This window comes from Crocodylus siamensis, chromosome 5, assembly GCF_052110815.1.
Source record: "Crocodylus siamensis isolate JL-2025a chromosome 5, ASM5211081v1, whole genome shotgun sequence".
Lineage (NCBI taxonomy): Eukaryota > Metazoa > Chordata > Crocodylia > Crocodylidae > Crocodylus > Crocodylus siamensis.
In genome coordinates, this window is record NC_143399.1 from 3,049,750 (window position 1) to 3,064,681 (window position 14,932).

Genomic DNA, 14,932 nt, shown 5'->3' on the forward strand with positions numbered 1-14,932 from the left:
GATATTTTTGCTGGCGATATCATCCAGCACATCTTATTTCTTCACTGATTCCACTCTTATTTGGAGACAAGGAAACCTTTTATGAAAAGTCCACGTTCTAGCTAGAGACTGTAATCACACAGAACCCGATTTAGGAAAGTGTAAGCACTTTCGTCATTTAAAGCACGAGAGTCCTTTGGCTTCTGTGGGGCTGGTTACACACAAATATCCTCCTGAATCAGGGCCAAAGTGTGTGCACGCACCCCTGATGTCAGCAAGATGGCATATAACATTTGTCATGGCATAGTTAGCTCTCTCTTGTAACATGCAAGCTGCAAAATGGTACCAGAAGTGCTGTTTCCTAGTCACTGTAGGCAAATATTTTGGTTAAACTGCATGCATGTGAGGTGGGCTGGGATTCTCATTCACTTTTGTGCCTCATCATAACACTGGCAAAGGACCCAAGATTAGCTTCCTATGATTCTTAGAAAGTCTGCGCGCTCACCTGTTTTCTCCCTTGCATGAGACGGTGGGTCTTTTACGCACAAGAGTGATGTTGAAAAAAACACCTGTATTTCAGGTAGTGCCTTGGAAGTGAAACAGCACCGGTTCTTTAAGGATTTGGACTGGAATGGATTACTTCGACAGAAAGCCGAATTCATTCCCCAGCTGGAATCTGAGGATGACACCAGTTACTTTGACAGTAAGGGAAATTGCTTTTCATTCAGGCTAAGTCTTTTGCATATTTGATGTATGTCATGGCTCTTACGTATTTCATGTGTATTTTGTTAATTGCTTAATGAAGATCACGGTCACGACCGGAATAAAATAGATTTGAATAAAATGCTTTAGAAAATATTATATCGAGTCCCAAGAGAAGAGCAAGTTGTAAGTATATTAGAATTGCCTGAAGATTTCAGTCTTAAAATTATTGCTGGTTTTGTTGGCACTGCTGGCTTTAAGTATATCTGGAAGAGGTAGTTAGCTTAGACTGAAATCAGGTAGATTTTTACCTTGTAGACTAACTAAATCAATTACATAGCATAAGGTTTCGGAAGCCGAGAGCTTACTTCATCAGATACTATCTATTCCCCCGTTGGTAGCTGTCTTATTAAAAGAGCCCTAGAAAATTTTTTGCTTCACCTATGGGGGTGTATAGTTTTATTGGCTTGGCTTTTATCTTTTTTCCCCTTTCTGTGGATTTTGGATCTGCAGGATAATGTGAAAATGACTGCTGTGATCAAGCAAGTCTGATATGATGGCTGTTCCAGGCTGTTTGCGGTTTTCCATTTTTTGGGTGATATTAACTTTCCTCAGAGACTGTTTTTAGTCAAACTGAGCTTAAAAGAAAAAAAAAATCTCTGAACTTAACACTTGAATCGGAAGGAAAAAATGGAGACCTAGAGGAATTTTGATCATTTGCACTGAGAATTGTCTTATTTTAGTGTTGCTGGTTGAAATGCTACAGAGAGCTGAGATGCCATATGTCCACTTAGTTATCTACTGCGTTGGGAAGATCGGGGGAGAGCTGGAGTGCTAGTCCTGTGTTTCTGGGCCTGTGATGACCATGGCATTCAGGGGCAGATTGTTCAACCCTTGTGGGTAAAAGAGCCATGTTGGGTTTTTCTTTTAGCCATTCCAAGCTCTGTCGACAGCCCCTGATGTCCAGACTTACTCAGCTGGACAGAAGGGATACCTAACCATGAGGTTTTTATTGTGGGGGGAGAGGAATCCTGGTGCCCAGGAATTGATGCCATATAGTTGAGATGGCATTGCTGACATAAAACCCAGTTCTCAGAGGTCCGTAACTCTTGAAAGGAGCCTCTTTCTGTCTGATGCAGCATGGCATGTACGACTCAGCCTAGGAATTTTTTTTTTTTGCCAAATTACTTTGGCAGGCTGAGAGAGACACAGTTTCAAATAACAAAGAGCAAACTATCTTTGGAGTCATCTTAGATTCTTTCACTCAAAAATAGCTGTGTGTGCTGGCCCTTCGCCGGCTTTCTTTAGTGAAGTCTAATCAATCAGGTGGCCATGTGTGGGTGGGAGGAGGAAAGTAGACTTGAAGTTTAAAATGAAGGCTGATAAATGGGCAGAGTGAACTTTGAGCAGCAGGAAATCTGTTCAGTAAGAAATTGCAAGCCAGAGTGACTTGCTTTCCTGTTTTCTTCACTACGACCCTGGTGAGTAAACAGTACGATTCATACTCAGGGGATGCGTCTACACGAGACGTTTACTGCGGAGTTGACTAATTCACTCTGCAGTCAAAAGTCATCATCTAAGTCATGCTGTTAGGATGGAGTAAACTAATTAACTCTGCTATAGGGTAGTACTGCCAGATACAAGTACTAGCCGACAGCAGAGTTATTTACTCCACCGTATCATACGTGTAGACGCTGATGGGGCTGGCTGGGGCATGGGGGCCTGTCTGCCGGCCAGCCCCTGCGCTGAAAGCAGCCTTGTGCCCCTGCCAGCCCCTCCACAGCACGGTGAGCTGGGTTGGAGCAGCCTCAGGCTAGCAGGCTGACCCTGGGGTCCCTGGCCTGCTGCTTCTCCCTGGCTCAATGTGCTGCAGTCCTGAGCGTACATGCAAACACAGTACCGGGGAGCAATAAAGTCTGGTGCAAACTTTGTCGGAGTTTATTCAGCTGCATTACTTGCATGTATAGCTGCACGCTCAGTGCCTGCAGGTTTGGTCCTGTGCAGGTTTCCTGCTGAGGATTGATATGCATCTGTATGATATATCTGAAGCATTCCATACAGCAAACAAATGGGATATGTGACGTATTTAAAGGGATAAGAAGAGCAAAATCAAGCATGTAGACAGCACTTTTCTGGAAGGCAATCTTCATGATCAGAATACTAGCCTTCTGTGAGAAGCAGCTTTTGCATGTAGACAAATTGATCTGCGCTCAATAATTCCAACCTGAGGAGCACTGTTTACAGTTTAACCTACCGTATAGGAAATAAATAGGTGGCGCTGATGCTTCCTGGGCTAATAATGGTACTGCAATGTGTGTCCTTGTTTGTAGCCCGCTCTGACCGGTACCACCACCTTGACTCTGAAGACGAGGAAGACACGAATGATGATGATCATGTGGAAATTCGGCAGTTTTCCTCTTGCTCACCGAGGTTCAGTAAGGTAAGAGCTTAAAGGGAAAGGAAAAGCTGTAAGTAAGAATACAATTTTAAGGCCCAAGTTGCTTTCTATAAACTAGATTTTGTTTTAAAATTCCTCTTCAAGTAACCTGGAGAGGCCATTGAAGCCTGAATATTCATATGGGCATGCTGTGTCTATGCTGATGCTGTAGCAATAAGTGTTCATGGAGGGGCTCTGGGAACATGACAGAATTGCAGTTTTTATTCCGTATTTCATTGCAATACCAGACGGAGATCTAGAGGTCTCAGAATAAAGTAGCTCCAGGATTTGGTCAGTAAGAAACAAAGTGCAGTGCGTAGATGTGTACTGCAGCTTTGGATCCAAATGCTGTTCTCCATGTATGTGAACAGACTTGTGTGTGCTCTAGAAACAAATGAACCCTCCCCTTCTAGGGGAGCTTGTTCGGAGGAATTCTGGACAGGAGCCTTGTCCCATTAAGTGTCCTTCAAGTTGCAATCTTAAAAGTTTTCTAAAGGAACCAAATCCATTCCTGACAGTGGTATCACGCTGGTTTAAATAACGGTTGCTCCACTGACTTCAGTGAAGTTGCTGATTGACGTCACTGTAAATGGGATTGAAATTGGACCTGCAAAATAGATGGGGTATTGAAGAGGTGTTTTTTCACAAATGCATCACTTGTTACTTCCTTTTCCACAATGTCCTGCTGTCATAGAGAGTGATTAATCTGTTAGGCTGCAACTTCTGTTCAGCATGAGGTCTTTTTTGCCATGAAGAAAAGTCCACTTGTAATACATTTATTTTAAGCTCTAGAAAATAATACAGCATTTGTAGTGTGGGAGGCATAGAAAGCTCGTTATTTTTTTGAAACTCTTGTCTGACAATTCAACCAGATTATTTATTAATAGCTATCTTGTTGATGTTCTGCATTTTTAATAACATTATTTTCATTAATCTCTTCTTAATGTAAATCAAGTCCACAATCAAATACAGTTTTAAAAGCCTGGGTTCTTTTTGTTAATCCCTTAATTATTTAAAAATGTTGCTAACACAGAAGGAGGCCATTTCATTTAGCTGGCAACAAAACAGTCAAGTCTTCAAGGAGGGGCAAGACTTTTTTGTTCAAAAAGATTCCTCTAAACTTCGGCCCATCGTAATAGAAAGAAACACAGTCATGAAATGGGGTTGGTGTCCTGATGGTAATCGCAGAGTTGAGTTTGTGGGGTGAGATTTCAAGATCTAGATGTCTGCTTTTCATGTTAGTGGGGCCTGTTTAAGCAGCTTCTTCCCTCGGTTTTTAGAAGTGCTGCTTTTCCAATAACGCTCAAACAGCGAGTAGCATCGGCGCTCCATATTGCCCCGCTTTCAGAGCGCAGCTGACTGGTGTTACTCCTGGAGCCCACATCTGACAGCTCTGAATCTTCCCACTTCCCTTCTCTCCTCCCCAGGAAATACCGGCTGAATGTGCCATATCTATGTTGGCTCCTACATTAGTTAACCACAGAACAGCGTTGAGTTCAGGTTTTCAGCTCACCATCCTGAGAGAGGAATTCCCTCTGATGAGAAAGGGCTTGCAGGATGTTTTTTCTACATGCCACACACAGCCAGCTCTTGCGTGCTTTTGCCACATGCAGGTGTATAGCAGCATGGAACGTCTTTCCATCCACGAGGAGAGGAAAACTCCACCTCCTACTAAGCGGAGCCTGAGCGAGGAAAAAGACGACCGACTAGACAGTCTCAGTGGCCTGAAAAGTCGGGACCGCAGCTGGGTGATTGGATCTCCTGAAATGTGAGTTTAGTAAAACCGTACCTTTTTTCCCCAGTTACATATTAGGTAACTCTGACTGTTCCTCCTGACCTAACATTACATTATAAACTCTTCATAGGAGAAAAATACTCTCAGGTGTGCAATCAAAAGCGGTAGGCTAATAGCTGAAATTCAGTGCGTAGAATTTTTGTACCATTCAGAAGTGTCTTGTGACGTTCTAACTTAAATAAGGGAAGGGGACTCTGCTCTTCAATTTAGTTTCCTTTTTGGGAAGGCCTGTTTTGTGTTAGAGAAGGGTCTGTATCACAATTTGCAGTACTTTTTGTCTGGTTTTGTTCCTTTCTTCCAGGAAAATAGCACAGGTTTTCTTTTGCAAATGACCCTTGTTGTAACAAAGCCCCCAGTATGTACCCGGAAGAGGTCTGCTTGACTCAGAGGTTTTGAAGGCTTGCCCATTGTTTTCTGTACCAGTAACAAATGCTTGCGCTTTGGAGTTATTAATTATCACAACTTGCTCTTGGTTTCTCACTCAGACTGCGTAAGCGCCTGTCTGTGTCCGAGTCTTCACACACAGAAAGCGACTCCAGTCCACCTCTTACGGTTCGTCGGCGCTGCTCAGGACTTCTCGACATGCCCCGATTTGCCATCTCGGCCGAGGAAGATGGAAGTGCCTCCAAAAAGCAACAGTCAGATGCAATGTTGCTGTCTACAGTCCAGTCCCGTGAGGGGCACCCGCTGCCAATCCCCGAGCAACCCGTGGAGCAGGAGCTGCAGCTGGATGGGGACGCTGGACCGACAACGCTCTCATCAGCTGTTAGCAGCAACAGCAGCTCAACACTGACAGGTGTGCAGCTGTGGGGGGGGCAGTTGCCCGAGAGAAGTCTCATTTAGTCCGTACATTTTAGCTGCACTGCAGCACAGTTTATGGGGTAACACATTTGGAAACAGCGCCTGCTAATGAACAAATCTCTATGCCATTGTCTACTTCTTTACAGCACCTGGAGAGTCTGAACTTTGGGAAACTTGCTTTTTTTAACCCCCAGCCGAGTCCCTCTTTGGAATTGTCAGGTTAGCAAATTAACCTGGTTTCTACCAGGTTATTCCACCAGGTTTCCACCAAAAGTACAACGTGGATATAATTTTACCAAACTCTGACTGTTCAGACTGAAATTTTTCTTGCAGTGTCTTTCTCAGTTAAAAAGCAATTCCAGTGACCTGTTTCTGAAAAGCTATAGTGTCCCCATCCCTGGGACAGAGTCAAATTTTGATGAGACAATTGTTGTTGGGATGGGGATGTATCTTTTGCTTTCCCTGCAAAGGTTCACCAAAATTTGGCCTTTGGAAAAGCCATGGTTCATGCCTTTCTGTAGCCAGCTTCCAGCCATACTCAGTAGTGTGCATGGGGCTGAAGAAGCCTTCGCCTTCGCCTGTGATGGCAGTTCCGGGATTCTGCAAGCTGGGATCCTGTTTTTTTTCCTTTTGGCAACCACCATTTCTGGGCCCAGGGGAGTGTGGAGGAGGTTGCTGCTGGCTTCAAATGCACAGAGTGAAAGAGCAGGATGTGGCAGCGGAGGAGTGGGTCGTAAAAGCCGCTGGGGTTGAGGCACTCACGTGATGCATAAACCAACCTTTTCACACATGGCTGCTTAATGCATCTTCCTTATTTCCTGCCTGGGAATCTGATTTACCAAAATGTTGAACTTACAGCTGTAGCTGCAAGTCAGTGGAAACAATGCTTTGATCATGTATAGTAGGAAGTGAATTGAACAACCTGCTCCTACGCAGCTCAGATAGGGCAACCTAAATCAGCCAATGCTTTTGACCTTGATTTCTATGCCCTGGTTCCCCATCTCTAAAGCGGAGGTAGTAATAGCCGTAGTCTCCTAGACCTGTTGCGAAAACAAATGTGTTTATGCTATAGGGAAGAGCCCCAGAAAAGCCCCCGAGCAGAGTACTGGTTCTTGTTTTCAAAGCAGAGTTAGAAACCTGTGCTGCGCATAAGGCATGGGCCCCGCACGCCAGACAGTGAATTACTGCTGCTGAGGTGAACACAGTCCGGTCTGCGTACTTAATGAGGCAGAGTTGCTATGGAAGAAAAGTACCATGGGATCAGATAATTAAAGACCGCCATCAAGATGCATGTGCAAATTAAGCCTGTGCAGTTAGCCTTTCTTCTGGCAATTCCTAACTTCCGAGCACTTGACTTAACAACCTTAGCGTTCTTTTAGTGTAGCTTTTAGTCCGTAATGAGTATGAAACCTGGTGCGGTTGTTCCAGACAGATTAGAACCTTCAAGGCAGACAGCCCTTGCTGGTAATAAAATAATTAGAGTCCTTTCCTCAAACCTCCCCTTGTTGTTTGTCTAAATGACTCGCTTGCTTTTCACAACACTACTGTAGCGTTTGGCTTCACCTGGCTTTTTCACTGCAGCAACCTGGTTTCATTAACAGGCTTTCCAGCAAAAGAGAAGCTGCCAGTGCTCTGCGTTCAGAGCACCACCAGCGGATTCGAGTTTCTGTAAATAAGAATTCATGCCCTAGGGTTCCTTCTTTGGAAAATGTACTGTTGGACCACATGTAAACATGGCTTTGATTTCATGTCTTTTGCCTGTAGGGGGATCGGCTGTCAGGAATTCCCCGCGGTTCTAATCTGTTTTAATTTCAACTGTAGCTGGGAGCACTGCAGATACCTCTGATCAGCACTCTCGTGGCAACAGCAATGAGGGCCCGGATTTCACCACTCCAAAAGCCATCAGCGACTTGGCAGTACGGCGGGCGCGGCATCGGCTGCTCTCAGGTGAATCAGGGGAGAAACGTACCTCCAAACCTGTCAACAAAGTGATTAAATCAGCATCAGCTACAGCCCTCTCCCTCCTGATTCCTTCTGGTAAGAACTAAATCTCAGGTTAAGCACTAAACACAAAAATGCATTAAATGGAAGTCATGCAGGCCTGGGCGCCTGTCCGTAAGGATCCTGTCCCAGAGGGGCATCGTGATGGAGACTCCTGTGATCAGCGTATGAGGGTGTTTCAGGAAGTAACAAGTGTCAGTGACTGGGAAACTACATGCAGCAGGGAACATGGATGGTGGCATTGGCAAGCACACCCATCGTTGATGACTCCACAGAGACGTGATGTGACCGATCGTTGCACCCGCAGCGGTTTTATATTTCAAAATTGCTGTTACTTTCTGAAACACCCTCAACTATGTATCACTTCCATGGAGAATCATAGAAAATGAGGGTGGGCAGGGACCTCAGGAGGTCACATCCAGTCCGGCCCCCTGCTCCAAGCAGGACCAGCCCCAGCTACATCATCCCACCAAGGCTTTGTCTACCTGGGTCTTGGAAACCTCCGAGGATGGAGAGTCCTCTCTGGGGAACCTGTTCCAGTGCTTCACCACCCTCCTAGTCAGTAAAGTTCCCTTGGTACAACTTGAGCCCATTGCTCCTTGTTCTGTCATCTGCCCCGACTGAGAACAGGCCAGCTCCAGCCTCTTTTAAACCTCCCTTCAGGTAGTTGAAGGGTGGTATTAAATCCCCTTTCAGTCTTCTCTTCTCCAAACTAGCCTGGTTTCCTCTCCTCACCAGTCATGTCCGCCAGCCCCGAATCATTTTTGTTGCCCTCCGCTGGACTCTCTCCAATGTGTTCACATCCTTTCTGTAGTGGGGGCCCACAGCTGGCCACAGGACTCCAGATGTGGCCTCCCCAGTGCTAAATAGAGGGGAATAGCTCTGCCCTCAATCTGCTGGCAATGCTCCTACCAATGCAGCCCGGGATGCCGGTAGCCTTCCTGGCACCACGGGAACACTGCTGGCTTGTATCCAGCTTCTTGTCCCCTGTCTCCCCAGGCCCTTGTCTGTAGAGCTGCTGCCCAGCCAGTCACCCCCAGCTTGCACCGGTGCAAGGGATTGTCCTCTCCGAAGTGCAGGATTTTGCACTTGTCCTTGTTGAACATCATGAGATTTCTTTTGGCCCAATCTCCCAATTTGTTGAGGTCTTTCCGAATCTTTGCCCTGCTCTCCAGCATGTCTACTACTACGCCCAGCTTGGTGTCATCTGCAGACTTGCTGAGGATGCGCTGTGTGCCATCTTCCAGGTTGTTAAAGGTATTGAACAAAACCGGCCCCAGGACTGACCCCTGGGGCACTGCACTTGATACCGGCTGCCAACTAGACATTGGGCTGTTGATTACTACCCTCTGAACCTGATGGTCCAGCCAGTTTTCCATCCACCTTACAGTCCATTTGTCCAGCCCACACTTCCTTACCTTGCCTGCGAGAATGTTGTGGGAGACGGTATCAAAAGCCGTGGTAAAATCAAGGTATATCACGTCCACGGGTCTCTCTGCATCCACAGAGCTGGTTACCTTGTCATAGCAGGCAGTCGGGTTGGTCAGGCATGACTTGCCCTTGGTGAACCCATGGTGATGATTTAGAGAGTGAACGCACCATTGGTGAAAGTGGAGATATGTTCATGATTTGACGTCGGCTCCTGTCAAGAACAGCCATGCCTTACCCTCTCTGCTTGCAGGTTTGTTTTAAACGGGTTCCCGGGGCTTTAGTATATCTCCAGACAATGATGCAGGGAGGGGATGTGTCCAAATCACAGGTGAAACAAGCTTAACACATTCACTGCTGCTGCAGCTTAGTCACATGTGGTTTCCTGAACCATCTGTTGAAATCATCCATATCTGATGTATTTAGGAGGCAGCAGCACAGGTACTAACCGTGTTCAGGAGGAGGAGAGCTAAATGCAGAAGGTCTAGGCAACTTTAGAGATGTAGTGAACAGTAACACCTGTATTTTTGTAAGTTTTGGTGCCAGACAGCGGCTTTTTTTCTGAATGATCCAGTGCAGCAAAGGTCTCAGTGGAAGTTTCTTTCCCTAGGAACAATTCTAGCTTTGTGCCTTCTCGTCCCTGATGCAGAGAGTCTAGGTCTTGCTGTAGGTTTCAGGACCTTTTCTGTTCCTGCCAACTTGAAGAATAGCACATCCCAAGAATTTACAGGGAGGCCTTCAGAGCCAGGTTGCCTGCCCAGCAGAATATGCTTTCCTGTCTCAATGAGAGCTCTGGAGACAGGTATGAAATTAGTTTGGCACCATTGTAATGATTTACATTTAATTTCCTGTGGTTTGAGGGCTGGTTGCTATGGACTCCCTCACAAACTTCTCTGAAATGCATAGTTAATTACCCAGCAGAGGATGCTTCAGAACTGCTCTCTTCTGCCGGGTAAATATGGCAGTAAATACATTCAAGGGATACTTAATAACCCAATTCTTACATTTCATAAGTGCCTTTAAAACTCTTACGATGGGGTATTATTTTACCTGGGGGGCTGATCTCTCAGTTGGATGCATGAGTTTTGTTTTCATGTCATCCTTATTCATATACGTTTGCAGTACAGATTATTTCATCAGTTAAAGTATAGTCACTCTGAATACTTCAGCCCAAGTGTATTGTTCTCATCAGTAATGCTAGTAGTGGTTTCGAAGCAAATGGCCAGTTAAATCCTACCTTCGTAAGCGAGGGTCACTTTGGCTGTGCAGGTGATTTTGGGCTATTTGTAACACTGTTCCCACATAGCGTCATGCTCTTACAGTAGCTGTTTTTTACAGTTCAATATTTTGCTCCAACTAAACTTAAAACAGCACTAAAGTTGCTTTATTTTAGTTATAATCCACTCTCTTTCCCAATCTCATTCTTTTATGTCCAAGTTGGTTTTGAGTTGCATCAATGTGAGGGAGAAACCCACGCCATGTTTGCTATTTATCTGCCCCCCTGCATTTTCTCATCTAGAAACTGTCAGGCCCCTGTAAACAAAAATTAAAAGAAACATTTCGTAGCCTGAAACTGCACTTTTTCAGGAATGTAAGCCTGGAGCTAATATTTACGACTGAAACATAAATCTGTGAAAATAGGTTTTCATAACGGAAACACTGCCTTAGCCATTATTCTAGATGACAAACAACGCTGCTGTACTAAGTACGCTTCAGCGAGGACTTGCCGTTTTTGAAACATGACTGATTTTGACCTTTTCAAACAATTTATTAATTAATAAAGACTGCAGGAAATGAGCCCTGTTATATTTGCTACTGAAGACATTTTTAAAGCCAGTGCCCAGTAGCTTTATAAAAACAGCAGGCAAATAGGCTTCCCCATTAATATTTTAACAAGACTTATATCTCCCGTGGAAGATCAGGCTTTCTAATTTGCACCCGTTTTGTATCATCGCTGTAGATCACCACACTTGTTCCCCATTGGCCAGTCCAATGTCACCTCATTCTCTGTCCTCAAACCCGTCTTCGAGGGACTCTTCACCAAGCCGAGACTTTTCTCCTGCCATCGCAAACCCGAAGCCACCAATCATCATCCATCGGGCTGGGAAAAAATACGGCTTCACGCTGCGCGCTATTCGCGTCTACATGGGAGACAGCGACGTCTACACTGTGCACCACATGGTCTGGGTATGTCTCTGCTTTTCGAACAAAGATTGTCCCTTGATGGCATTTATCCCCTGTCCTGATTCAGACCCAAATGGAACAAGTATCTGGCACAGCCATTCACGAAACCATTATGGCTTTTTGCTTTGCCTTCCCCCAGTGATGTGAATCAGCATCCTACACTAAGCATATATGTTAAGTGTGTGTGTGTGTGTCCTCTTGCCCCCTATTGGGGTTGTCACAGGAGGGTCAATTAAAGATCATTCATCCTGAGCTGTTACCAATGATCATCTGCTTCAAATTAGCTCAGTCCACTGGGATTTTCAAGGCAGCCACTCATACTTGATTACAAGCCATTAAGTATTATTGCCCTTCTATCGATTGCCCTGGGATTTGGCATTCCAGTTATCTGTGTATTATGGCAGAGGATATTAACTGCCTGTGTATCCCCCTCCCCAACCCGTGTGTTCCTTGGCAGTGTGCACGACGTAGCTGGAAACATTTCCCTTGAAGCAGTGTTTAGGATTTAAATTGCACTCCTTCTCCAGTTCAAGGAGAGAAAGGAGCGAAAGGCCGTTTATTAATTTCCTCACATCTCTGCATGTTGGAGACCTCATTAAGAGTTTTAGGCTTTGTACCTGGTAGCCATTCTTTGACGCTAATCATTTTGTAGAAAAGTCATCTGGAACTGAGTCTTTCCTTTGCCTCCCCTCTGTTTGTCCTTGAAAAAAAATCTGTGTTTCTTAAGTTTCTGGCTCTGCAACCCTTTCGAACCCAGAGAGAGCCTGCTCCTTTCTCTGCTGCAGTAAGTGCAAGCATCAGTGACTCCTCACCCAGCTGTGTCCTTGCTCCTTTGAAAGGTTGCAGGCCTTTCTTTCCAAGGTCAGGATGTCTGGTAGCAATGTGAGCGGGGTATAGGACACCCTGGCTTAGTAAAGCACGGGAGGTGGAAGCAGAGCTGGTCCTGAGGATCACATGGACATGACGAGCAGTCTTACTGCACAGGAGCTTGCTTTACAGAAAGCTGAGTAAAGTTACAGGACTCGTTAGCCAGTTTCCAAAATATATGCTTACTCGTTCCAGAGGGCAAAGGACTCGTTAGCCCGGCATGTTTTGATACGTGAATCAGGGATGTCCAAAGCTGTTGTATTTAATGGCAGTAAAGGTATGGGGAGGCAGCATTACACCTGTGCTTTGGGGTTTAATCCGGTTCTGAATGGTTGGAGAGAAGGATGAGACAGGATATGGAAGCAGATTACCCCACAGCACGTAACCATGCGGCCCCTGTCAGGTGAAATACTGGACTAGGCAGACTCTGAGTCTGATCCAGTCAACTGTTCCTGCACATTGTCAAGTAAAATGTTTCCCTCTGATTAACAGCATGTGGAAGAAGGAGGCCCGGCCAGTGAAGCAGGTCTGCGGGAAGGTGATCTGATAACTCACGTCAACGGGGAGCCTGTCAACGGCCTAGTGCATACGGAAGTGGTGGAGCTGATCCTGAAGGTAGGCCTGAACATGCCTGAATGGGGCAGTCCAGGAATCAGCTAATAGTTAATATCCAACACGTTTAGGAATGGACTGGCAGGTGGTCGTTTTGAATGCAAGCGGGAGTCTGACCCAACATTTCTATTGCGTGTCCCCCAGCTATCTAGCTCACCCAGTACAAAATAGTGCCAAACAGATCTTGCTTCTTGTGTAGTCACTGTAACTCAGTTCCCAGATAAACTGTCAGTCTTCCCTTAAATCTCCAGAATTGTCTGCTTGCACTTTAAACCGATATTCATTTAATATCTGTGGAGAAAGGAGCCTATCAGCGATATTCTGCAGCTGCAAGAGAGGTGCCTGTTTGTTACTGGGGTATTTGGAAGCAGTCAGCAGATTAACACGTTGTGATTTTAACAATCCCTTTGTATCATTTGAAGAAACAAGTCCCCTCAAATGCTCCCAATTACTTTTATTTTGCTTTAGGCTGTTAACATCAGTGGCTCTCCATGCCATTTTATCAAGGATTATTATCATCAATATTTAAAGTAGGCTTTATAATTGTTGTTCAGATTACTCAGGTAAATGCCTTCTTATTTGATAACCTCCTCTGAGCTGGGTACATTTATTGAAATAAGATCCAACTCTTTCACAGAGGTGTTGGGTTGGAGCACAAGGAAGTGAGGTATTTTGTTAGGTGCATTAAGGGGGCCAGGCTGCCCAAGTGATGGGAACAGGACCGCGTCGATGAATGCTGCCATGCCGGAAATACTAGGTGAAAGATAAAGCCGCTGACTCTCAGGTTGTCGTGACTAGCATTCGTTCGGCTCCTCTCACCATATCTGGGTAGTGTGTGAGGCTTAACTTCAGGCCTTCAGACACCTCACTCTCCATGTTCCTTGTAGTTTAAGCAGTCAGCTTGGGAAACCAAGGCCCTAAAGGGGTCTGTCTGTGCACCTGTTATTAAAGGCCAGCTGGAGATGCAAAGAGGGACAGGGAAGAAAGCAGGGAAGCCAGTGATAGACCAGTAGCCCAGTCACTTAGCCCCTAGCACTGCCACTGTCTAAGCAGCAATTCTGCTTTTATGTATTCATCAGAGCGGGAACAAGGTGTCTATCTCTACCACCCCCTTTGAGAACACATCCATCAAAGTTGGGCCAGCTCGAAAGGCCAGCTACAAATCCAAAATGGCGCGTAGGAACAAGAAGAGCAAAACCAAAGAAGGGCAGGAAAGGTGAGTTAGATTCTTCCTGTGAAGATCAGTGTTATCCAGCTGGGCTTTGTCAAAGCACTTTCTATGCACTAAGGTCTTGTGTTGGTGCATGCTAAATTGAGCCCGTGCAAGAGACTTCTGAATGTGAGTAATTCATGTGGTTTTATAAATGAGTAACTTCCAGTCCCTTTTTGCAGCAAGAAGAAGAGTTCATTGTTCAGGAAGATCACGAAGCAGGCTTCGCTGCTGCACACCAGCCGCAGTTTATCTTCACTCAACCGCTCCCTGTCTTCCGGAGAAAGTGTTCCTGGTTCTCCGACTCATAACCTGTCTCCTCGGTCACCCACGCAGAGCTACAGATCTACTCCAGAGTCTGTTCATTCAGGTAACAAAGCAAGAGACCAGCTTGATTTTTTTTTTTTTATGGCCTCATTCTTAAAGCAACAAACAGAATAGTGAGTTAGTTTATTTGCACTTGAAAGCAGCGGGTGCTGTGTACTTTTATTTTCTTGTGGGCAGATGAAAGTTTAATTTCAATCTGTGTTCATTATGCAATGAAGAGCAAATAATGAACTACACCATGCTCTCTGTGCATGTTCGATGCAAGTTTGTGTTGTAAGATACAATTGATTTCCGAAGTATTTTGACTCTTTTCCATAATACATCACAGCAAAAGAATCAAAATATTGGGGAAAAAGTCAGTCTTGAAAATTTCATCAGGTACAGGATTAAGAAACTTGCATCCTAAAAATAAGAACAAAGAAATGTGGTTTTACCTACATAATGCTCGAACAGCAGCAAATGCTTTTTCATGGAGTTTCTGCACACTACACTGATTTTTCTGGTACTGAGTATATGAATGTAGAATCATAGAAAACAAGGGGTGAAGGGATCTCAGGAGGTCACACCTAATCCAGCCCCCTGCTCCAAG

At 45.2% G+C, this 14,932-nt stretch overlaps 1 protein-coding gene across 7 annotated transcripts in view; it reads left to right on the forward strand.

Annotated features, from left to right (window-relative positions):
* Nucleotides 1–14,932, forward strand: part of MAST2 (microtubule associated serine/threonine kinase 2) — a 320,295-nt gene that overhangs the window by 298,892 nt on the left and 6,471 nt on the right. For 4 of the 7 annotated variants that reach the window (XM_090048871.1, XM_090048872.1, XM_090048876.1 and 1 more), the window contains 10 exons: nucleotides 560–682; nucleotides 3,012–3,121; nucleotides 4,732–4,886; nucleotides 5,399–5,709; nucleotides 7,536–7,751; nucleotides 9,754–9,945; nucleotides 11,104–11,330; nucleotides 12,687–12,809; nucleotides 13,886–14,022; nucleotides 14,199–14,386. In XM_090048871.1, coding sequence (XP_089904997.1) covers nucleotides 560–682; nucleotides 3,012–3,121; nucleotides 4,732–4,886; nucleotides 5,399–5,709; nucleotides 7,536–7,751; nucleotides 9,754–9,945; nucleotides 11,104–11,330; nucleotides 12,687–12,809; nucleotides 13,886–14,022; nucleotides 14,199–14,386 — 1,782 coding nt within the window. The remainder of the gene's footprint in view (nucleotides 1–559; nucleotides 683–3,011; nucleotides 3,122–4,731; nucleotides 4,887–5,398; nucleotides 5,710–7,535; nucleotides 7,752–9,753; nucleotides 9,946–11,103; nucleotides 11,331–12,686; nucleotides 12,810–13,885; nucleotides 14,023–14,198; nucleotides 14,387–14,932) is intronic. The other 3 variants (XM_090048873.1, XM_090048875.1, XM_090048877.1) reach the window with 1 other exon arrangement.